This window comes from Carassius auratus, chromosome 44 (genome assembly GCF_003368295.1).
Source record: "Carassius auratus strain Wakin chromosome 44, ASM336829v1, whole genome shotgun sequence".
Classification (NCBI taxonomy): domain Eukaryota; kingdom Metazoa; phylum Chordata; class Actinopteri; order Cypriniformes; family Cyprinidae; genus Carassius; species Carassius auratus.
Genome location: NC_039286.1, coordinates 11069148 through 11093605, shown reverse-complemented (window position 1 = coordinate 11093605; position 24458 = coordinate 11069148). Strand labels below are relative to the sequence as shown.

Sequence of the window (24458 nt, the reverse complement as noted above, 5' to 3'; positions counted from 1 at the left end):
GCATGATTAAAATGTGATATTATGTTACTACAAACAATAATTTAATCACATATACAAAATGTTGCAGAATAATGTAATATATAAATGAATAATAGCCCAAAGAATGTGTCCCAAAAGGGTTCTTTCTTGTCATTATAGAACCTTTTTAGCATAAAGGTTCTTTGGAGTTGAGTAAAGAACCCTATTGTTGGAACAGTGTGTTGTGTGTGTTGTCATAACGTTCAACTTGGAGATTTAAAATGTTTCTTTTTTGAGACCCCAGGAGCCCCATCTGCAGGGAGAGGAAGAGTAGATATAAGTCATGATCTGCAAGATTAACCACAATCTGATGTGATCCCACCACCTCAGAGAAAACCAGTGTTGAGCTGCTGCAAAAGCTTTAGAAGCCTTTTTTCTAAGAGTGTATATATGAGTATGGGAAGAAGAATAAGAGTATGATCAAACGTATATACATTTTTACAAAATACAATCCCTGTTTGAGTATAAAAGGGAATTGGGATCCTTGTATGATTGAGTTAGCTCGTTTCTCTGTAAAAATTTATAATGAATATTGTATAGATGTTAACAACTAATTTTAAGTACAATTAAGGTGTGTCAGGGAAAATAGTTAAAGAGCTAAAGGATATGAGTAGTTATAAAGATCCTTTGATTAAAAAAGTGTACTGGAGTTAAAAGAAACGGTTAACAAAAAACTTCGAAGATCAACATTTCCAATGCAGATTTTCCAGGGAAATACAAGAATAAGCACCAGTAAAACCATGAAAAGTTGTATTGCAGAGGAAATGCATGAATGTAACTTGATGTGGGAAGATGTGAGCAACATTTTAGATGTTATTTCGATTAACTTTCCTAGTAAACCAAGGACATTACATCAATTCAAGAGCTATGGAGAAGGACAGGCAAACAAATTAAAAGTACAGCTGAAAAACCTGAATGTCAGTGAAGAAGTTGCTGAAAAAGTGTCTGTCCTCTCCTCGTTTCTTGTTCAATAAATCTGTGAATGATGTGGAAGAGTTTTTAAAGTTCTGTAAACAATTTTATCAGTTAGAAAAATCTAGTATCTTTCAATTGCAAGCAACTTGCCGTAACTTTCCTTATGTGGGAAATAACTATTCTTTACTGGGCCGCCCTCAGATGATTCCAAATTTTATTTACAACATTCCGTTACACATTCCAGATTTAAAGAGGGCTGGGATTTGTAACAATATCATCTCCTTTCCACATTGTCTACGAGGACACTGTAAATGTGGACCATTTGTAACAGCTGCTTCTAAACTTTGTAACACTAAACTTCTGAAACTTTTTAAACCTAGGATAATTTTTTAACTTTAAAATCTAATTTTTTTACCCTTTTTTAATAACTTTAAATTGGCAACCATATCACCTTGAACATTTTTTTTATATATATATAAGTGTTATTATTATTAGGGTTTCGAGTGTAAAGCACCAAAATCCTATTATAATAATAAAGTTGTTTGTAAAAAAATAAAGATTTATTAATATTTGGATTATTATTAGGGCTTGGAGCATAAAGCACCAAACCCCTATTATAATAAATAAAGTATGTGTGTATATATATTTATTTATTTATTTATTTATTTATTTAGATATATAGCTCCAAACCCCTGTAAATTGTATTGAGTCGAGGAAAGCTTGTGTTGTTGTTTTGTTTGTTTTTTTCATGGACAGGCCATTTAATATTCCTAATTTCTGTAAGCAACTGATCTTCAGAAATCATTCTAATATGCTGATTTGCTGCTCAAGAAACTTTTCTGATTATCATGATTATGTTGAAAACAGTGGGGTTTCTCTGAAGAACAGCATGTCTGGATGATAGAATAGTTTACATTTAGAGACGATGTAAAACATACAACATTTGAGATTTACTACAGTATATATGTCTTGATATGCGTGTACACTGATGTTGTATGTGTATAATAGTTGTAAATTCAAGTCAGTCTTCCATTTTTTGTCTGAATCTGAGGATTACAAATATGGTTTTGGTTCCAGTCTAAATAAAACTGATGTTGTGGCAAACCTAATTAATATTAGCTAATGTGTATCCCTGCCACAATTAAACATGGGGTTTAATTTCACCCACTTTTATGCAAACGTGACCTCTTGAGCAACACAAGCACACAAATACATTTGGATCACATTCCATAGGGTTCTGTTCAAAAGAAAACAAATCTTTGTTTTGAAATCAATCACATATCGTTAAAATCATTAGAGAAACTCTTGAATTTGCATTCTTCAGATATTCAGAGTAGTGTGAAATATAGCTGGGTTACTGCGTATGAGTGTAAGTGTTGTTCTGAAGATGAAGGAAAGCTTGATTCCTGTGATACCAGCTCTGTGTCTTTGATTGATTTATTCAGATCTGCCATCAGAGGGCAGTGATGATCTTACCTGCAACGCGGAGGAAATCAGCCAAAGAAGACTCACATTCACTGGTGTGATGAGTTTCTGTTTCCTATAAAGTGCCGTCTTGATGAAGAGAAAGAATCTGGTTTGTTCAGTAATGAGGAAACACAAACTCATCAGTGTTGGTGTGTGATGGGTTTGACTCTGCACTTTCTCTCGAGTGTCTCTATAGCATTACTCTGGAATCCCTGGAATACCCTTACGAAAAATAACCATGGTTTTATTATAGTAAAACTGTAGTAACCCATGGTTTTTTGGCGTATTGACTGCCATTTGTAAAACCACAGATTTACTACAAATACCATGGTTAAACTATGGTTAATATAGCAAAACCATGGTTAATTTGTGGTTACCATGGTTTAATTACAGTAACCATGGTTTTTTGGTTTTATCTGTAGTAAAACCATGGTTAATTTTCGTAAGGGTAATCACTTCAGTACCTTAAATCAGGCATCAGACAACAGTGTGATACGAATACATGAACTGTATGTTCTTGTCCTTATAACGCAACAATCAGTCTGCAGTTTGTGTGTCAGAACTGAGCAGTTTCTGAACGATCAGACGTTCAGCGGTGAACAAAAGAAAATCTCTCTCTCATCATTAGTGAAATATGTTCAGAGGAACAGGAGTGTCACGCAAGAGTTTCATTTTACAGTAAACAGAAACACACATCATACCTGCAGCATCTTGAGGAACACACACAGATAAACCGCTTCAGATTTACTGATAACGTTAGGAAATGATTCAAGAAAGGTGTTGTAAATGCATGCCACAATGTATGCAGTTTCCAGGTAATGTTCTTTGTCTTGGTTTCCAGGTCAAATATCCAAACATCCTTAAATCAAGATTTATTGACTAGAGAAGCAAAAAAAAAAGTAATGAAGTGATGCTTAAAACTAGAAGAAAATGCTATTGTTATAATGCTATTTGTATATATTTATACATTTAGCATCCTCAGATTTGTACCACGAGATGTGGCTTTAACACCATCGTGATTCTCAACTAGAACAGCGCTGTTTATTATGGTATAAATATTTTAGACCTGGTTGAGCTGTTTTTCTTTGACTAACATCAGGACACGTGTATGAGTTAAGTTTCACTTCATAGGAAACAGAGACAATCAGTATATCTGTGACCTCCTTAGAAACACAACACAAATGTGGAAATGTGGTGACATGGCTTTGCATTAGCGGTGAAATCGGACACCTCAGGATGTGGTTTTATGATTCTGGCTCTGGGTGTTGTTCTGTACCTGAAGGCACATGTTAATCAATAAGACCAGCTTTGTTATGAGTCATGATCTGTTATCCTCGTCATCTAAAGGGTTGGTCTAACCAGAGTATAAATGAGCAATCATTTACCAGCTTTTCACTCTTCATGATCCTTCAGACATACTTCATTAAGAAAAGCAGCTTCTCTCTAAAAAATATCAAAAGGCTCCTGGGGCAGGAGTTGATTTGACGGACAGGTCTATTGGTCTGAGAGTAACTGTAGGCCGGCATACAGATCTCTGCACCGTAGAGAAAGCACTGTAGTGTCTTGTTGGCTTCTGCCCCAGGAACTACTGAAAAAACACCATGGTGAGTAATTCTACTCTGAGTGAGTTAAAGTTTGATTGCAGTGTTTGTGGGTTTCTGCTCATGTCTCATTGTTCTGATTATAGAGTTCTTCACCTGGAGACTCTAGTCTTATTCTACAAAACACTAATCAGACGTATATGTAAGTATATGTAAAGTGATGTACATGTTCACGGCTTTATCACGTGCTTGCTCAAATTATGTTTTGAAGCAGTGACTCTTAACATGTTTTATGAAAGTGACCGGGGAAATCTAATGCAGCAAAATTATGTATAGTTTTACTGGATCAGGAAAATAAAAGATGAGTTACTTCATTATCAGGAGAAATATTAAATATGGACTGCAGATAAATAGCATAATTAAAACTAGAAGTTTTTTAAGTTGGCTTGAGAAAGCCTGACCAGAAAGTTTGAAGAAGTTTAAAGAAGTTTAAAGTTAGATTGATAGATGAAAAAAAGATATATTATTTAGAAAGAATGATAGATAGATGAGTTCAAAAGAAAGAATGATAGATTAGTTTGAAAGAAAGAATGATAGATTAGTTAGAAATAAATATAGATTACTTCGAAAGAGAATTATTAGCATGTTGCTAGCATGTTTCTAGTATAATTAACATGTTGCTAGTATATCGCTGGTATGTTTTTTAGCATAATTAGCATGTTGCTAGCATGATAAGCATGTCACTGGCATTTTGGTAACATGATTAGCATACCACTAGCATGTTTCTAGCATGATTAGATTAGAATTTTTGGCTTGTGCACTACTGGGCCACCGGAGTCTTGGCTCAATTTGAGCACTCTGCAATGTAAGTCTATAGTTTTTTATAATGATTTTTAAAATATATTTTTAAGAAAACTGAAAGTCAAAACAGTCTGAAAAGATATAGCACACCAAGTCAAAACAGTCTGAAAGTCTGACCCGAGTTTGGAGTTTGTAGAGTTAAAGCTCTAGGAGGAGTTAGAGTTGCACAATTTTGGGTAAGAAGAAGAAGAAGAAGAAGTTTAAATAGGATTTCAGTAAGTTGGCTTTCTCAAGCCAACTTAATAATTGTTTTTACAGGTGTATACTTTAAGAACATATTGTATGATTATTGTATTAAAGCTGCAGTAATGAACTTTTGACGCTCTAGCGGTTAATAAACAGAACTGCTTGCGTCTTGCGGAAGAACATCGTAGCCGGAACTACTTCTCTCTGTTTATGTCTATGAAGAATCACAAAGGTACTGGGTTACTCCGCCGCGGTATCACCGAAGCAATCTAAAATAGTCCGAATATAAACACTTATTATAGGTGCACCCTAGTGATTCAGGACAAGCTAAAAACACGGTTTGGAAAATGGATTCATGGTGTACTCGCTTATTATGTTCATTTTTCTACATTTTGAAAACAAACAAAGTTACGGACCTCAGCTCTGATTGGTTGTTTCTTACCAGGAGCGATGGAGTTTCTGCAAATGGCAATAGGACACTGGGAGGAGCCAGAGGAGATTGATTTATACACAGATTATCTGTCTCATATTCTACTGTCAGGACATAATGACAGGTTTAACAAATATGTTAAAAAATATATATTTTTACAAAAGTTCCCTACTGCAGCTTTAATGTGACAAATAGTGAGTGTTCATGGATGTTTAGAAATACTAAATATAAATTTTATATAAATAATAAATCAAATCTTACTATATATTAGAAGTTGTTAGAAATGCTAAACTGATTTATTCTGAATCGTCTTTTATTTATCTGATATGATTCAGATTGAGTTCAAATTGAAGACGTCAGTAGTATTTCTACAGTGATTTCTACAGTAGAGATTGAGTCAAAGCAGCTTTACAGTGTTTAACAGTGTCAATAATTCAAACTATATTACATTCTGCTGTAAAGCAGTCAATATTCAGCTAAATAATATCAATATAATGCTTTAGTGTTATACTGAAGATAATGTGATTAAAACAGAGATTCAGAGATATATTAAAATGTAAATTAGCAAAAAAAGTCAATTTTAAATTACGAATATAAAAAAAATTATGAATATTACTTGTAAAATAAACTTTTCCTTTATTATTTCCAGAAAGAATTCCAGAGATCCTCCTAATTTTCGCACCTACCAAGTACTTAAACGGAAAAGGTATGTTCACATATAGACAGATTGTGTAAGCGTGTGAAAGTGTTAATTATTTATTTATTAAATTGTCATCATTTACCTCCACTTGTTCCCAACCTGTACAAGTTTATTTCTTCTGCTGAACACAAAAGAAGATAATCTGAAAAATGTTGGGATGACCATTGACCGTAGTATTTGTTTTCTACTGTAGAAGTCAATGGTGAACATTTTTTTAAAATATCATCTGTTCAACATATATAATACAGTAATATATAATGTTAAAATACAAGGAAATTATTGAAAGAATGATTAAGTACAACATCTCTCTCTCTCTCCCTCTCTCTCTGTGTGTGTGTGTGTGTGTGTGTGTGTATCTATATATATTGCCATTTTGTTATTTTGTACATTATTTCCTTTTTTTTTTAATAGGTATCTTTCAAGATCTGAATCGTGTGAGGAGACAGATGAAGATTTTATTCTGAAAATTACTGATTCTGGAATATTTTATAAAGACTACTCTAATAAAATAAAATCCTGGAAATATTTAATTTATAGAACCAATTATAATTACCAAGATTTTAAGAAATACAAATATATCAGTCTCAAAAAAAATGAAATTTTTAAACTTTTTATTAATGATCCTGGTAAAGAAACTAAGAAAATGCTGAAATTGAGAAAACAGCTTGCTTTTATATGTTTTAGAAAAAAAGATGGATCATTTGACATGAATGATGGGAAGGTTTATAAAAAATCTGATTTAGGAAAAGAAGAGCATACTGAAGATAAAATATTTGACCTACTGCTAGACATTTATCATGAAGATAAGTGTTGTTATTCAGAAATATATATATTTACTACGAATAGCCCATGTTTGGCACGACCCAACCATTTGCCCTGCATGATTCAGGCTGTTTATATAGCAATCATTTTATATAAAAAGCATGGCATAAAAACAACTATTGCGTATCTTGAACCCTGGGGTTTCAGTGGTTCGTATGAAAACCTTTTGCCTGAATGCTCTATTAAAGATTGCATTTATCATTTTGAGTCCCAGAAGCTGGGAAGCAAAGATATAATTCATAACTCACCCCAAACAGCAACTAAAACAATAGAAGTTGACATGGCATTAATAAACCCAATTTACAAACAAATTATTCCAGAAATAGAAAATCAGACATTTCCCATGGAAGATAGTAATAAAACTAAGTCCAAAAGACCACGACCAAATCTTGACCTTACCCAGTTTTGTTTAAAAATATCAGAACCCAAAAAAAGAGAAACTTTTATAAAAAAATTAAATGAAGTAAAATCTGATTTATTTAAAAAAGAAGATTTAGACAAAACTTTTGGTGATTTCATAAGCCATGGTTTGGAAACGTTTAATAAAAGCATGAAAAAGATATACGATCTTTTAATTGAAATTGACTATGCAAATATTTACGAAGAAATCCAGGAATATCTGAAAAGTTTTTTCTTTCCTTGGTGGGCTGGAAAAGTGGAAGATGCATCCAGCAAGTTCTTAAAAAAGCAAACCAGTTACTTTCTACAAGAAAGTGCTTTTCTTCATTCCCTCATAGACATAAAAGATACAGAACATTTTCTCGATATTGGTTATCTAGAAAATTTTAATATTTAGAATAAAATTTGAATATTTTGTAATTGTACACATTATCATAAATATTCTAATTTGTCTCCTCCATTGTTGTTGAGTAGTATTTTCATCATTTTTGATATCTTGTGTGTGAAAATGAGTATTCATGAAAATGTTTCATCAGACAATAGAATTTTATTTTATTTATAAAATGCAATTTTTCTGGGTTTTACTTTCCCAGCTTGCTCAGAGGCTTGATATTGCTCATCCACCATTAGACGATCAGTGCTGCCGTGATTTATTTATTTTAATGCATCATCTCCAGATTGATTAGTCACATGACATTTCATCTCATTTCATCAGGTGAGTTTGGCTCAGTAAAGCTTGAGCTAAACTAAGAGCTCATTATCCTGCACCAAAAGAACATTGGCTTGTCCTCCAGAAATGTTGCATTTCAAAAAGTATGACTAAGGAACATGCAACGTGCATATGTATACAGTATGTACAGTACACTGAACTGTGCCTATATATGCATGTGATAAATGTAAAATATGTCATCTCAAACTTTACAAAAAAAGCACTTACAGTTTTTTTTACAATCGCTATGACAGGTTTTACAATACATTTAACAAATTTCCTAAACTCTTAACACACCAACACACCTAAAACACACAATTGGCAAAACTCAATAAAGCCACTTAAAATGAAAATCAGTGAAACAATGAGGAGAATTCCCTTAAGTGCATATGAAATGTTCTTTGAAATGCACATAAGTCTTTGATATTTCCATGCTCCATATTACTTAATTGTAATGTATGTTTACATGTGGTGTTATAACTTCTTTCCACATTTTTCCAGTTGCTTTTATGTTGTTCTTATTTGAATGCAGACATGCACAATTAGCTTGTGTCACAAATCAAAGTAATTACACTAGTAAGAATATAACTGCAAGCAGCAATTAAGTGGCCATGCACGACAGGCAAAATAATGTGCAAACAAGGCAGCAAGCTTCAGACCAACTGCAAAAATGAGTAATTAAAGATATTTTAAGAAGATTTTAGTCCAAATGGCTACAAAAGTCATGAATACAATTACTTGATTTGGTTTAATGGTTCATCACTTCTGACCAATAGGTGGCGCTGTTACCAAACTGATGTGGTGTGGTGAGTGTTGAGGTTTGGTGACAGGATGTGAAAGCGTTTCAGAGCTACAGCCTCAGATTCGGTTTGACTCAGTGCCATCACATTCGTCTAGTCTCGTCTGTCCACACTGAATCCATAACTTTTCCCTGGCATGGCCTAAAGATTATGAGAGTCAAATTTGAGGAAAATCAGACCAGCCATCTAGGTTGAGTTTGGAAAAGTATGTTTTCTAGATAATTTAAAATTGCAACAACAACAAAAAACAGACAGATATTCTCCTTTGTTGTTTGGTTTCTAATAATAAGAAAGAGCAACCTCACTTCCTGCAGTGGCCATGATTTCCTGCAACAGGAAGAAGGCTTGTGTTCAGATTGATTTAACATTAATTGTAGGCATTATGCTCTTCAGTTTATGAGCCAAATGTTTTTCCAAATAATGTTTTTCACTCAAAAACTTAGCATGAGCTTAGATCAATGAGGCCTACGATCCATCAGATCTAAAAACAAACACAAAACGACATCATTTATTCCTCTATAATACCAAAAATCTATTATAATCCTAGACCTTACATATAAAAACTGGCAGAATCTCATGACCATGTTCATTTTCAATTTGGTTTCTTCTTGTAGTAAGTATAGCAAGTTTTGCTTGACCCACTAAGAAGTGAATTAACTGCCCATTTTATCTTTTGCTTCTAGCTATAACCAGCAGCCAGAATACATTTACAAACAACTATACTCTACAACAGATCAAATAAAGGCGTTAATCTTTTACATTCCATATAACAATTAAATAAAGTCTCTCTATATCCACAAAAATACACTTATGTAAAAAATTACCAAATGATTAACTTGTCCCAATACTTCCTTCAGCCTGCTGGCCAAGGCCTTAGATAAAATCTTTGTATCAATACATAACAAACTTACTGGACGCCAGTTCTTGATTTACTGTAAATTACCTTTCTTAGGAAGCAATGTTATAAGTGCTCTTCTACAACTCAAAGGCAAGAAGTCTTCTGTCAGACCAAAGCTCAGACCAAAATTCCTTATAAAATTCCAGAAGGAGTTCATCAACACCTGGATACTTCCCACTCTCCATACTTTTGAGGGCATTCGGAAGTTCCTGATTAGACAAAGGTCTTTCAAGCTGTGCAATTTTACAGTATCTAAAAAATTACTTTTTCTGTGCCATTTGAAGGAGCATAAACATTTATAAAAACCATCTTATATTTTTCAAATTCAGCCTGTATTATTATAAATCTTCCAGCTTTTACCTCTTCCACCTGATATGATATAGGTAAAAAGCTTTCTGAAAATAAAACAGACCCACCACTTCTATTAGAACTCATCATTGTTCCAGTCAATAGCATTGATGTGATCAATATGAGTTTATTTACATATAATACATTGATGTTTTTCTGTGTAATTAGTTCAGACAACAGTATTTCTGTATATCTCTTGCACCATTTATATTGAGTGACCCCACCCTTACTGCATCCATTAATAAAAGAAGAAGAACAGAAAACATCCCTTAAGAGAAAGGAAACAAACAAATCATATTGTTTCAAACCCATTTTCTATTTGTAGTTCTCATCTCAGTTTAGCAACAAACTAACAAACTGCAAATTGATCAGTTCCTTCACCCCTCATTAATGTTCCAACTATATCAATAAACAAATCCATGACTTGTACTCTTTTCATGTTCTTAGTCTTTTGCAAAAAGGTCCTGATTTTTGTAAACGAATAATCACTCCTCTGTTGTTCACGGTTTCTATTGTCAGTCACTTCACTTCATCAGAATCATCTATTGTACTCTGTTCACTCTCATCACATTTATCATTGCTGATTCTAGCTCTTTCCATGTTTAACTGTGGCCTTTCCTTTTAATAGAAGGAGTTCCTCTTCATTCTCTACTTCACTGCCTATTCTTTCTCCTTCTAGAACAGTCTCTACAGCCTCAACCACATTACTGGAATTAGCACATATATCTTCTCCTCCCCTCTCTTCTATCTCTTCTATCTCTGTATCCTTCAGCTGTTCTTCACCATTTCTCACATTATCTTGTAGCTGCTTCCCCACAGTTACACCACCACCATCCACAACGGTCACATCATCAGTCCTCTCTAGACAGACACTTCTCACATGCCCCTCCTGTCCACATTCAAAACACCTCATGATGCAAAGACAATATAGTCATATCCATCCATCTTAAATCATCCATCCACTGAATTATGTGATCTGATGATAAATGGCCTCTACCAGCGCTGTCTCTGTGTGTCATCACATATTTTATCAAAATGTATAATCTGGACTTGTGCACATGTAAGCAGCACTCTAATGCGTCTGTTCATACACGTGTGTGTTTTCCCAGGACTTGCTCTGACATATATTCTGGAGAACAGCTTCAAAGCTGAATCTGGATCCAGACCTGATGTTCCTAAGATTGGGATTCTGATCACAGATGGGAAATCACAGGACGATGTTGTTTCTCCTGCTCAGAGACTCAGAGACACTGGGATCGAGCTGTTTGCTATCGGTACCAGAACAAGACCAGCTCTGACTCAGATACGGGTTTGTAAGTAAATACGGTTTTCTGACTGTGTGAATCTGCAGGAGTGAAGAACGCTGATGAGAACGAGCTGAGAGCCATCGCCTCCCCTCCGGAGGAAACACACGTGTATAACGCGGCTGATTTCAGCGTGATGAGCTCCATCGTGGAGGGACTGACCAGGAGCGTCTGCGAGCGTGTCTCTGAACTCAGCAGAGAGATGAATATGCCATCTACTGTATATAATTATTTAGACACAGACACCAATACTGAGCCATAAACATTTTTTAAAACATAAGAAATAAGCAACTGTTTTTAAATTCAGCAATTTAATAGGAAAACAGAAATACAGCAAACTACAGAAAAACATGGATTAGTCTAGATAAAAGAGAGTGAACAATATAGAAAAAGAGAGTGAACAATATAAAAAAGAGAGTGAACAGTATAAAAAAGAGAGTGAACAATATAAAAAAGAGAGTTAACAGTATAAAAAAAGAGAGTGAACAATATAAAAAAGAGAGTTAACAGTATAAAAAAAGAGAGTGAACAGTATAAAAAAGAGAGTGAACAATATAGAAAAAGAGAGTGAACAATATAAAAAAGAGAGTTAACAGTATAAAAAAGAGTGAACAATATAAAAAAGAGAGTTAACAGTATAAAAAAGAGAGTGAACAATATAGAAAAAGAGAGTGAACAATATAAAAAAGAGAGTTAACAGTATAAAAAAAGAGAGTGAACAATATAGAAAAAGAGAGTGAACAATATAAAAAAGAGAGTTAACAGTATAAAAAAGAGAGTGAACAATATAGAAAAGAGAGTGAACAGTATAAAAAAAGAGAGTGAACAGTATAAAAAAGAGAGTGAACAATATAAAAAAGAGAGTGAACAATATAAAAAAGAGAGTTAACAGTATAAAAAAAGAGAGTGAACAGTATAAAAAGAGAGTGAACAATATAGAAAAAGAGAGTGAACAATATAAAAAAGAGAGTTAACAGTATAAAAAAAGAGAGTGAACAATATAAAAAAGAGAGTTAACAGTATAAAAAAAGAGAGTGAACAATATAGAAAAAGAGAGTGAACAATATAAAAAAGAGAGTTAACAGTATAAAAAAAGAGAGTGAACAATATAAAAAAGAGAGTGAACAGTATAAAAAGAGAGTGAACAATATAAAAAAAGAGAGTGAACAATATAGAAAAAGAGAGTGAACAATATAAAAAAGAGAGTTAACAGTATAAAAAAAGAGAGTGAACAATATAGAAAAAGAGAGTGAACAGTATAAAAAAAGAGAGTGAACAGTATAAAAAAAGAGAGTGAACAATATAAAAAAGAGAGTTAACAGTATAAAAAAAGAGAGTGAACAATATAGAAAAAGAGAGTGAACAGTATAAAAAAAGAGAGTGAACAGTATAAAAAAAGAGAGTGAACAATATAAAAAGAGAGTGAACAGTATAAAAAAAGAGAGTGAACAATATAAAAAGAGAGTGAACAATATAAAAAAAGAGAGTGAACAATATAAAAAGAGAGTGAACAATATAAAAAAGAGAGTGAACAATATAAAAAAGAGAGTGAACAATATAAAAAGAGAGTGAACAATATAAAAAAGAGAGTGAACAATATAAAAAAGAGAGTGAACAATATAAAAAAGAGAGTGAACCATATAAAAAAGAGAGTGAACAGTATAAAAAAAGAGAGTGAACAGTATAAAAAAGAGAGTGAACACTATAAAAAAAGAGAGTGAACAGTATAAAAAAGAGAGTGAAAAATATAAAAAAGAGAGTGAACAATATAAAAAAGAGAGTGAACAATATAAAAAAAGAGAGTGAACAATATAAAAAAGAGAGTGAACAGTATAAAAAAGAGAGTGAACAATATAAAAAAAGAGAGTGAACAATATAAAAAAGAGAGTGAACAATATAAAAAAGAGAGTGAACAGTATAAAAAGAGAGTGAACACTATAAAAAAGAGAGTGAACAGTATAAAAAAGAGAGTGAAAAATATAAAAAAGAGAGTGAACAATATAAAAAAAGAGTGAACAGTATAAAAAAGAGAGTGAACAGTATAAAAAAGAGAGTGAACACTATAAAAAAAGAGAGTGAACAGTATAAAAAAGAGAGTGAAAAATATAAAAAAGAGAGTGAACAATATAAAAAAGAGAGTGAACAATATAAAAAAAGAGAGTGAACAGTATAAAAAAGAGAGTGAACAATATAAAAAAAGAGAGTGAACAATATAAAAAAGAGAGTGAACAATATAAAAAAGAGAGTGAACAATATAAAAAAAGAGAGTGAACAATATAAAAAAGAGTGAACAATATAAAAAAGAGAGTGAACAATATAAAAAAGAGAGTGAACAATATAAAAAAGAGAGTGAACAATATAAAAAAAGAGAGTGAACAATATAAAAAAGAGAGTGAACAGTATAAAAAAAGAGAGTGAACAGTATAAAAAAGAGAGTGAACAGTATAAAAAAGAGAGTGAACAGTATACAAAAGAGAGTGAACAATATAAAAAAAGAGAGTGAACAATATAAAAAAAGAGAGAACAATATAAAAAAAGAGAGAACAATATAAAAAAAGAGAGTGAACAATATAAAAAAAGATTCACTTTCATAATGTTTGAATAATATAATATAATATAATATAATATAATATAATATATAGCTTAATTGTTTCTCTTAAAGGTAAAAAATATATTTAGTTAAATATAATATATTTTATACATCATTTATTATCTTTAATTACTGAGAAATAAAACTATTATTTTATTAAAATCAAAGTATATGTATGGTATAATATTGTATGATCATATAACTAAAGTTTTCATTTGAAAATCTTGTATGTTTGTGAAAGTTACCTATGAATACAGCCACAGTTTATCAGTTACTGAGGCTGATCAAACATTGTGAAGATTTGTTAGTTATTGCTGTCACTCTACAAGCAGACGGATATATTTCTGTTATGATCTGTTTCCATGTCTGTGGTGTTTTTGTGGTTCATCTTTGGGTTTCATCTCCACGATGAAGAATCCAAAGTCGTCGCCACGAAACATACAGAAACGAACTGAAACAAGCAGTGAAAACCAAATGAGACGCTTTTACATCACAGAATGTTGTTACTGAATATCAAACACTTTCTTTTTTTTCTCACCTAATAAAACTAGGTGACAAAAATGGAGAGGAAGATGGAGAGGAAGATGAAGATGCCATCAGACGTGCTCCTGTTTGCAGCGTTATCAGGACGGCGTGTGTGGAGCGATTGTCCTGAAAAACAAACAGCATCTAAATTTTATCATTTCATACCTTTTGTATTTTTTTTTATAATAAACAACATTTTAACATGTGAAATTATCGACAGACTCACCAGGAGTCGGGCTGAATTCATCTGGAGACAGACAGAGATCTGATGGACAGAGAATACAGCTTATCATGCTAACATCATCTTCTATAAAGACTTATACTTCATGTATTCATCAAGGATGCATTAAATTAATCAAAAGTGACAGCAAAGACATATATAATGTTACAAAAGATATACATCTCGGATAAATGCTGTCGTTTTGAAATTTCTATTCATCTGTGAATACTGAAAAAGTTATAGCTTCAAATGAATCAACAGATTAGACTGATTTCTGAAGATCATGTGACACTGAAGACTGGAGGAATGATGAGTTTTACATTAGAATAATATTCCACTGTTTTTACTGTATTTTCAATCAAATAATGCAAGCTTAGTGAGCAGAGAAGCTTCTTTCAAGATATTTTTAACATCTCCAAAGTTAAGTATTTAATACTAACATCTGGGGAAAATTACACTGAACAGATTTGATTTTCATAGAGTGAATTATTTTTGCACTCACCCTTACAAATAATTTCCTCAGAGTGCTGCAGAGAGACACAGGTGAGAAGACGTGAGAAACACTTGCTAAAACAACACTGCGCTTCATCGCAGTCTCTATCGTGCATCACTTATGTAACAGAATTCCTCACCTTCAGTGAAGCAAAATCCATCTGGAAAATGACATGAGTGTGTTTTCCTCTCAGAATGAGGGACTGGGGTCCTTTATAATGAACTCTGGACTCATCCACGCCTCCAGTTTCATCAACCACCACTATATCCTAAAGATCAGAAAGACTTCATATACAGCTTGAGGTGTGCGAAGAGTTTTCGCCATATTTCATGTTTTTGACTGATATTCATAATTAGTGATATTTCTAGAGTGTGATGAAGATCATATAATGATGGAAGCCCATTTCCAAGAAAAAAAAATGCTTTGGTGAATCATAATCATGACAAAAAGTTAAACTTATGACATAAAATTTCATTTTTTAAAAAAGTAAAGGAAAAAGGTAGGATTTTATTAGTCATAATTTTAACTTTTTGCCATTTTTTTATCTAAAAAACTATGTTGTAAATGTTTTGTCCTAATTGACCTAGAATGTCTTTATTTCCCCTTTTGTATATAATACTTTCAACTTTTTATGCCATAATTATGACACAATATCATAATTTTCTTTTTGCCATAAATATGCCACATAAATATGAGATTTTTGGCATTTCATAATTTTGATTTGTGCAATCATAATGTATCATAATTATGTTTTATATCATACTTTCAATTTTGTCTCATAATTGTAACGCAGTATGTCATAATTTAGTTTTTTTTTATATCACATGGCTTTTTATGTCACAATTTATGTTTTATCTCATAAAAACTTTTTATCTCATAGTTGTGACTTATTATGCCATAATTTAAACTCTTTATCTCATAATTGACTTAACGTATCATAATTTCCCTTTCAGTCGGTCACACTCTACGTTACATCAGAAATATGTAACTATTTCTGTCTCTGTTCCCTCCTTCAGGGAACGAGGGTTACATACGTAACTGAGACGTTTCCCTTTTATGTCATCATTTTAACTTCTTCCTCTTGTAACTATGGTTTAGTGTCTTAGAATTATGAATTCTTATCTCATAACTGACTTTGCATACCATAATTTTCTCCTTTTATCTCATAGTTGACTTGTAATTATAACATTATCTCATGATTGTTTTTTTTTTTGCCATAGTTATGACTCTGCATGCCATAATTTTCTCTTTTTATCTCATAATTGTGTCTTTTGATGTATTTTATTTTCTTCTGGGGCAGGGATGGTCAGACTCACGTCAGCGCTCCAGTGCTGGTGACTGGTCGGGTCTGGACGCTCACTCAGCTCATAGGAGGAAGAGTCGTTGGTAAAATCTCTTCTGCAGCACGAGAGAGCGTCTTGTCCAGATGGCATTGCCAGCAGATCTACAGGAACAAGATCACAAGCATGAACACCTCCACCTGTAATTGAGGAAACCCCTACTGTGAGTTCAAGGATGTTAGAGTTTCCTGTGGGTTTGAGCTGGACATCATTGCTTGTCTGTGCATGCTTGTTTGATGCACCTGCATTTCTTAGTTGTTCTCCTGTGAACATTTACAATCATGAATTTGGCAGATGCTTTTACCCAAAGTGACTTACACTGCATTCAATGCCCTGTGTCTGATCAGTTCATGCATTTCCTGGGAATCAAACTCGCGATGCTGGTGTTCCAAGCACCATGATTTACCGTATGAGCTACAGGAATACTATCCCGATCTGAACACCTGCTCATCTGCTCATGTGTCTTACATCAAAGAAGATCAGACAGTTGCACAGAAGCTCATTAAAGTCTCTGAAACGCAATGAGAGTATGAGTTTGGCTTTTACCTGTCAAAAGAAAACCAAGCATTTCCCAACATGAATATCCCAGCTAACAATAACATCGAGCAAGAAGTTAAGTTCTTCTTCTTTAACTTTTAAAATGATCAAGTTCATAAAGCTTCACAGACTGCAAGAAAACAAACTATACTTACATGTGTACATTAGGATGCAGCTTCTGATCTTCCTTTTGTGTGCCATTGAGAGATTTATAACTCGTCTCTATACTGTGCTGTGAAAAAGAAAGAAAGAAAAAAGTATCTATCTATCTATCAGTACTTTGCACTTCACACTACAATTAAACTATAATTAAGTCCAAGTGCCTAGGAACTTTCCCTAAGAGGAGTGAGTAAATGAAAACGTCCAACCATATTTCACTCAGTTTATATATATATATATACAGCCAGAATTTAACAATAAGCCATAATTATAATTACTTTTTCCTTCCGTTACAATGTATGTAGTTGGAAACACAATATCTCTTGTAACTAAGAAATCAAATAGTTATTTTAGTATAGAACCAAAAGAGCTCCGATTTTAAAAAAAAAAGATATATATACAAAGGTTTTTTTTTTTTTTTACGCCCTAAAAAATTAAATAAAATATTCTACCGGGTAGTGTGTTTTTTTTTCTTTATTTATCTCACTGTGATTATTCCCTCGTGTGATATCCACCATTGGTTTTTCATCACGTGCATTTCTTCTACTGCCCATATCTGAAAACCATATTGGTTTCACTTCTCTGCAGCACCACTACTGCCATCTGCTGGATAATAATATGCAGTTATATCAGTTATACTCATGGACAAGGGCACAAAATCCTTTTGTCCTCCTTTTGGAGCATTCCCAGCATTTCAAAAAGTGTCCTGTTGAATTGCTCCACAGGATTTCTACGGGGATGGTAAGGTGTGGTTCTCATCTTTTTAATTCCCAGCAGGACACCTTGATCTATAGTGCTCTCACCATCTTCATCTTTTGATCTGCTGTCAGAACTACTACTTTGTATTTGGTGAAATGATGATTACAATTAAATAATGATTATGACCAAAGTATTCTTTGTTCCTGTACCGTCTGGATCCAGTGAAAGATAATCCATACAAACCAACTTGAGAGGACGTTGCGTCCTTATGTTCACAAAGGGAACACTTCATTCAGCGCTTACATTCCTCCATATACATCTCTTACAGGTTCTAATCTTTTCACTCACTTCCATAGTCATACAGGGTTAATAGAAACAAGTGTGAACTAAGTCCAGTGTTCTTTCTGTACCCATATGTCCAACAGCATCATGAAGACTTTCGAGTGCTGACTTTCTGAACCTTTTGGGAAGGACAAGCTGAAACACACTGATGTGTGTTTAACCACTGAATATGGTCCTCCTCATCCTGGGAAGCTAGCTCAGTTTGATGTTGATCATCAGGATGCAGACACCTTGAGAGACCATCCGCATCATGATTCTTCTTCCCAGCCCTGTATCAGAATCTGAATCAGAATGAGCTTTATTGCCAAGTATGTTTACACAGACGTGGAATTTGTATATTATGTGCAAAAATGTAACTGTACACTAAGTATGTGTTTTAGATAAATAAGTGTATGTATATTTGAATATAAATAGTGTTGTGTGTTCCACAGTTATTAAACACAGTCATTGAGTGTTCATTAGATGGATTGCCTGGAGGAAGAAACTGTTCCTGTGTCTGGTTGTTCTGGTGGTCAGAGCTCTGTAGCGTTGACCAGATGGCAACAGTTCAAAGAGGGAGTGTGCTGGATGTGAGGGGTCCAGAGTGATTTTGTCAGCCCTTTTGTTGACTCTGAATGACCACAGTTCCTGGAGAGAAGGGATGGTTGTACCAGTGATTCTCTCAGCAGTCCGGAGCAATGTTCAGATTTGGTAACTGAGCTGAACCAGACAGTTACTGAAGTGCAGAGGATGGATTCAATAATAGCGGAGTAGAACTGTGTGAATGGTTTGAGCGGTTGTTCAGAGGTGTTCAGGGCAGGTGATGGGTGTTCTTTCAAATCTGCAGTAAAACTTGTTCAGATTGTCTGCCAGTGTTGATTCTCCACAGTGCTGGGGACTGGTGTCTTGTAGTTGGTGATCTTTTTTACCTTTCCACACTGATGCTGAGTCGCTGGAAGTGAACTGAGTCCTTATTTTTGTCAGAATAATTCCTCTTTGCCACTTTGATCTCCTTTTCCAGTGTGTATTTATTGTGGTGTAACAGTGTGGAGGAATGTAAAAACTCACCAGAATGAACTAGTGAAACTCCCTTGGCGAATAGAACAGCTTAAAGTTAATGAAGAGCGTTTCTAGATCTGAACAGCACATCTTCTTTAACACTGTTACATCTGTACTCCACCTTTCGTTGATGTAAATGTCAACGCTGTGCGATTTCCCCATTGATTCTGGATTGCGGTCCACTCTGAACAGCTGAAAGCCCGGCAGATGTAGCGGGCTTTCTGGAATGGCGTCGTTTAGCCAGGTTTCTGTGAAAAACAGAGCAGCAGATTGTGAGAAATCCTTATTTGTCTGGGAGAGCAGAAGGAGTTTGTCCATTTTGTTGGGTAGAGAGTGGAGATTTGCCAGGTGGATGCTAGGCAACTGTGTTCAAAATTCTCATTTTCTGAATCTCATGAACATGCCAGCTCTTTTACCCATCTTCACGTCCTGAAGCATGTGTAAAGGATGTTGAAGTCAAAGCTGGAAAGTGTCACCAACCAGCAGTGACCCGCAATTATAAAAGTGATTAGTTTCACCATGGCAGAGGTCGTGGCAGCCCTTGTATGAAGGCTCCTCGTGTGAAGACCGACAAATGTAAAGAACATCGACTCTACCTGCGTGATTCCATTGAGCAAGGAAAAGGCAAGACAAGGCACTTGAGTATTGCTTTTCTCCCCTTTCTTTACTTATGTATAGCTTGTTCTCAAATGCTTTTTTAGGTCAATTGTACTCACTATGTGCCTTCAGATCTCTACTATTACTACGAACACTCGGAGAGCACGCACTGTACGTCAGAGGCAGGCCTATCCCAATAATCTACGGCCCACCCTCTGACCTCTACTACTTTACTTTCTATTCAAAGCAGACTTCTTTTCATCTATTGCTACTCATTCCGGTCTTAACCTCATGTCCCTAACTGAGAATTGGATCAAACCTGAAGACACTGCCACACCTGCAGGTATCTCCATTAATTTCACTTGTTCCCACACCCCTCTTACGACCGGGAGTGGTGGAGGTACTGATTCTCCTTAACTCTAAAGAATGGACATTTGTTCTTCAACCATCTCTTGTAACATGTAACAGCTTGTGAAACAACAGCTTCTTTGCATCTTACCAAGGGGAGAAATTCTAATTTTTAAGAGATATTCTAGAGTACAGGTCATTCCTTCATTCGTTTGAGCATATCATAGAAGGTAAAACTGATGATGACAAAGAAATATTGCACATTCTCATTCAGTATACAAGAGGGCTAATACAGGAAGATGTAAGAAGCTGTCAACACATATCTTCGAGCAAAGGTTACCAAAAGGCAAAGCAGCTGTTGAAGGAACACTCTGGCAATGAATATAGGATTTCATGTGCTTATATCAAGAAGGCATTTTCCTGGCCTTAAATTAAATCAGAAGATCCTAAAGCTTTAGTGATGTGAAGTGAAGTGACATTCAGCCAAGTATGGTGACCCATACTCAGAATTTGTGCTCTGCATTTAACCCATCCGAATGCACACACACAGAGCAGTGAACACACACACACACACACTGTGAGCACACACCCGGAGCAGTGGGCAGCCATTTATGCCACATGGCCATCCAAAGCGCTTTACAATTTGCCTCACATTCACCCATTCACACACCGACTGCGGTGTCTGCCATTCAAGGTGCCATCCAGCTCGTCGGGAGCAGCTGGGGTTAGGTGTCTTGCTCAAGGACACCTCGACACTTGGTCAGGTGGAGCCGGGGATTGAACCACCAACCTTCCGGTTTGTAGACAACCTACATGAACCACTGAGCCACTGCCGCCCCAACTGCAAGCCTTACAAGCCTTTGCATAGTAGTTTTTGGTGCCTGATGCCAGTAAGCAAGGGAACATTGCTAGGTTCTTTGAGAAATGTGGTGAGGACATCGAAAAGTGTGGTGGTTAAATCAGGAACCTGAAGAAATTCTGAGTTGAGGGATTTACCTTGAAAGGCAGCACAACAGTCAAAGACAAATCTTCTGGTCTGGTTTTGTGGATGGTATACACCGTGATGTGGGATATACCATAATTTACCATCAGTTCTTTTTAAATCTTGTTGTGGTACTTTTGAATTGGGTTTCATCCTCACTTACTCACTCTCTCAGTTTGCAGCTCTGGACACGAGCAGTGCTACTGTCACTCTTTGCGCCACTCTAACCTCTTGCTTGCATAACTTTTGCCCACTGTCATTCAGACCAGTCATCTGACCCCTGGCTGTTCATCGCTCTAAACTCAGTGCTGCAAAGTGAAATGGCATAAATAAAGAAACTATACAGACCTCAGTGTGTATCAGTCTCTACTTTCTTCCTTCTCTGCAAATTTCTTCACTGCTAAAACATCATACTACCACAACAAAGTTAACAACTTTTCAAACCTTTCTCTTCTCTTCTTTGTCCCCCTCCACCTTCTCCTTCATCAACTCTTACAGCCGACGACAGTTTTCTTCACAATAAGACAAGAACCATTAGTGACCAATTCTCCACATCGCAGAGTGATGATAACTTCATAACGACTAATGCACACTCTCTCTCCACTCTCAGAGACGGATGTTTCCAAACTTATCCTGTCCAATCATCCTACTACTTGTCCACTTGATCCGATCCCCACTCACCTCTTTCAAGCGATTTCTTCTTTAGTCATACCTTTACTTACTCACATTATCCAAACCTCTCTTCACTCTGGTACATTTCCCTCAGCATTTAAGCTGGCTCGGGAAAGCCCACTGCTTAAGTAAGTGGAAGTTGTGGCCTAGTGGTTAGAGAGTTTGACTCCTAACCCTAGGGTTGTGAGTTTGAGTCTCAGTCCGGCAATACCATGAATGAGGTGCCCTTGAGCAAGGCACTGAACCCCAAACTGCTCCCCGGGCGCCACAGCATAAATGGCTGCCCACTGCTCCAGGTGTGTGTTCACAGTGTGTGTGTGTGTGTGTGCACTTTGGATGGGTTAAATGCCGATTGTTTTTGTGTAAAGTGTGTTCATCCCATAGGTGTAATGGTTTTTATACTGTACAAACTGTATATTCTGTCACCCTTCACCAACCCTACACCTAACCCTAACCCTCACAGGAAACTTTGTGCATTTTTACTTTCTCAAAAAAACTCATTCTGTATGATTTATAAGTGTTTTGAAAAATGGGGACATGGGTTATGTCCTCATAAGTCACCCTCTCCTTGTAATACCTGTGTCATACCCATGTCATTATACAGAGTTGTGTCCTGATATGACACAAAAAAGTTTCTAAATCCAGATTTTCTACAAAATCTACAAACAGGCATCCCTCCTTCCATTCATTGCAAAGAAACTTGAGCAAATTGTGTTCAACCAACTCTCTATGATTCTTGGACAGCAACCAATCTGGCTTCAAAAGCGACAGCTCAACTGAGACTGCTCTGCTCTCGGTTACTGAAGCCCTGCGACAAGAGCAGCTTCAAAATCCTCGGTACTCCGCTTACTGGACCTGTCTGCTGCTTTTGACACTGTTAATCACCAGATTCTCCTGTCCACCCTCAGAAAGATGGGCATCTCTGGAACTGCTCTCCTGTGGGTTAAGTCCTACCTCTCTGACAGATCCTTCAGTGTGTCTTGGAGGAGTGATGTTTCAAAGTCACACCACCTTGCTACTGGGGTTCCTCAGGGCTCAGTACTTGGACCACTTCTCTTCTCCATCTACATGACATCTTTAGGATCTGTCATTCAGAAGCATGGCTTTTCTTATCACTGCTACGCTGATGACACCCAACTCTACTTCTCATTCCAGTCAGATGACCCGACGGTAGCTGCTCGCATTTCAGCCTGTCTGAGTGACATCTCTAGCTGGATGAATGACCATCACCTTCAGCTTATCCTTACAAAGACTGAACTCCTGGTGATTCCAGCTAACCCATTGATTCATCACAACTTCTCTATACAGCTGGGTTCATCAACCATTACTCATTCGAGGACAGCCAGAAACCTAGGAGTTGTGATGGATCATCAGTTAAGCTTCACTGACCACATTGCTACAACGACCCGGTCCTGCAGGTTTGTCTTATACAACATTAGGAAGATTAGACCCTTCCTGTCAGAGCAAGCAACCCAACTTCTTGTCCAAGCTCTTGTTCTCTCCAGACTGGACTATTGTAATGCTCTCCTGGCTCTTCCTGCATGTACTGTCAAGCCTCTGAAACTGATCCAAAATGCAGCAGCGAGGGTTGTCTTCAATGAGCCAAAAAAAACGTTTCTCCTCATCAGGTTACACTGGCTACCAGTAGCCGCTCGCATCAAATTCAAGGTACTGATGCTTGCCTACAAGACGACCACTGGCACAGCACCAACATACCTAAACTCACTAGTTCAAACCTGTGCACCCTCCAAAAACTTGTCATCTTCTCATTCCATTCCAAATGCAAATGGAAAAAAGTGATTTTGAACCCCAATGAGGTTCAAATTCACTCTCACTGACCTTTTCCTGTACTTTGCCCAGCTGGTGGAATGACCTCCCAATCTCAATTTAAACAGCTGGGTCTTTATTCATTTTCAAAAAACTTCTACAGACTCATATTTTTCTCCAGCACCAGACCAACTAGTACTTTCCTTTTCTAGTCTATCCTATTCTTGAAAAAAAAAAAAAAACTTCTATGCTAGACAAACTGAGACTTGTCATGACACTTGTATACTGTTGTTGTTCTCTTGTTGACCTGACTGCTTCTATTGTTCGCATTTGTAAGTCGTTTTGAGATAAAAGCGTTCTGCCGTTTTAGCAAACAGTTTGTTTGCATGGTATATTTTCAGTTTACATATAAATTATAAACTTACAACAAGAAGTTCAGATGTCTGAAAAATTTGTTTTCAATTTCTTATCGATTTAAGCAAATTTCATGTGTTTTGGACATGTGTGAAAAATGTAAGCATACATGTCTACATTTTGGTAAATGCACAACTTATTGATCAAAACTGATTCTAGTTAAACTTGTCTCTTCTAAACATTCATTCATTGAGTGAGCCATCACATGCAGAATGACCCACAGTCAAAATCTGAACTCTGAAATCTTAAAAAAAAGGGTCTAAATAAATAACTGTATGTATTTTACAGTACATTCATCTCTAGGAATCTGTTATATGTAAACTGAAAATTTACAATG

General features: G+C 35.4%; 2 protein-coding genes and 1 long non-coding RNA gene across 10 annotated transcripts; 2 read left to right on the top strand and 1 right to left on the bottom strand.

The window, feature by feature from the left end:
- Positions 1-3778: 3778 nt before the first annotated feature.
- Positions 3779-7797, top strand: LOC113062472 (uncharacterized). The gene is made up of 4 exons (XM_026232355.1): positions 3779-4004; positions 4088-4143; positions 6068-6124; positions 6530-7797. The coding sequence occupies exons 1-4, from the start codon at positions 4002-4004 to the stop codon at positions 7734-7736; spliced, it is 1323 nt and encodes a 440-aa protein (XP_026088140.1). The 5' UTR covers positions 3779-4001; the 3' UTR covers positions 7737-7797.
- A 2369-nt stretch (positions 7798-10166) lies between these two features.
- On the top strand, positions 10167-18625 carry LOC113062471 (uncharacterized). 3 transcript variants are annotated; one of them, XR_003278538.1, is made up of 6 exons: positions 10167-11368; positions 11446-11618; positions 14540-15528; positions 16527-16729; positions 18184-18289; positions 18387-18625. It is a non-coding gene; the product is annotated as an uncharacterized LOC113062471 (long non-coding RNA). The 3 variants fall into 3 exon arrangements; XR_003278537.1 differs by lacking the exons at positions 18184-18289; positions 18387-18625 and adding an exon at positions 16914-17050; XR_003278539.1 differs by lacking the exons at positions 18184-18289; positions 18387-18625 and having other exon boundaries at positions 10168-11368; positions 14540-15276; positions 15420-15528; positions 16527-16658.
- LOC113062470 (uncharacterized) lies at positions 14074-17808 on the bottom strand. 6 transcript variants are annotated; one of them, XM_026232352.1, is made up of 6 exons: positions 17715-17808; positions 17259-17335; positions 16543-16670; positions 15366-15494; positions 14527-14639; positions 14074-14439 (listed from the first exon to the last, which is right to left on the bottom strand). In XM_026232352.1, exons 2-6 carry the CDS (start codon positions 17302-17304, stop codon positions 14373-14375), a joined length of 483 nt encoding a protein of 160 aa, XP_026088137.1. In that variant the 5' UTR covers positions 17305-17335; positions 17715-17808; the 3' UTR covers positions 14074-14372. The 6 variants fall into 6 exon arrangements, with proteins under 6 accessions (XP_026088137.1, XP_026088139.1, XP_026088138.1 ...); XM_026232354.1 differs by lacking the exon at positions 17715-17808 and adding an exon at positions 17541-17683; XM_026232351.1 differs by lacking the exons at positions 17259-17335; positions 17715-17808 and adding exons at positions 14740-14778; positions 15236-15260 and having other exon boundaries at positions 14076-14439; positions 16543-16872.
- Positions 18626-24458: the final 5833 nt, after the last annotated feature.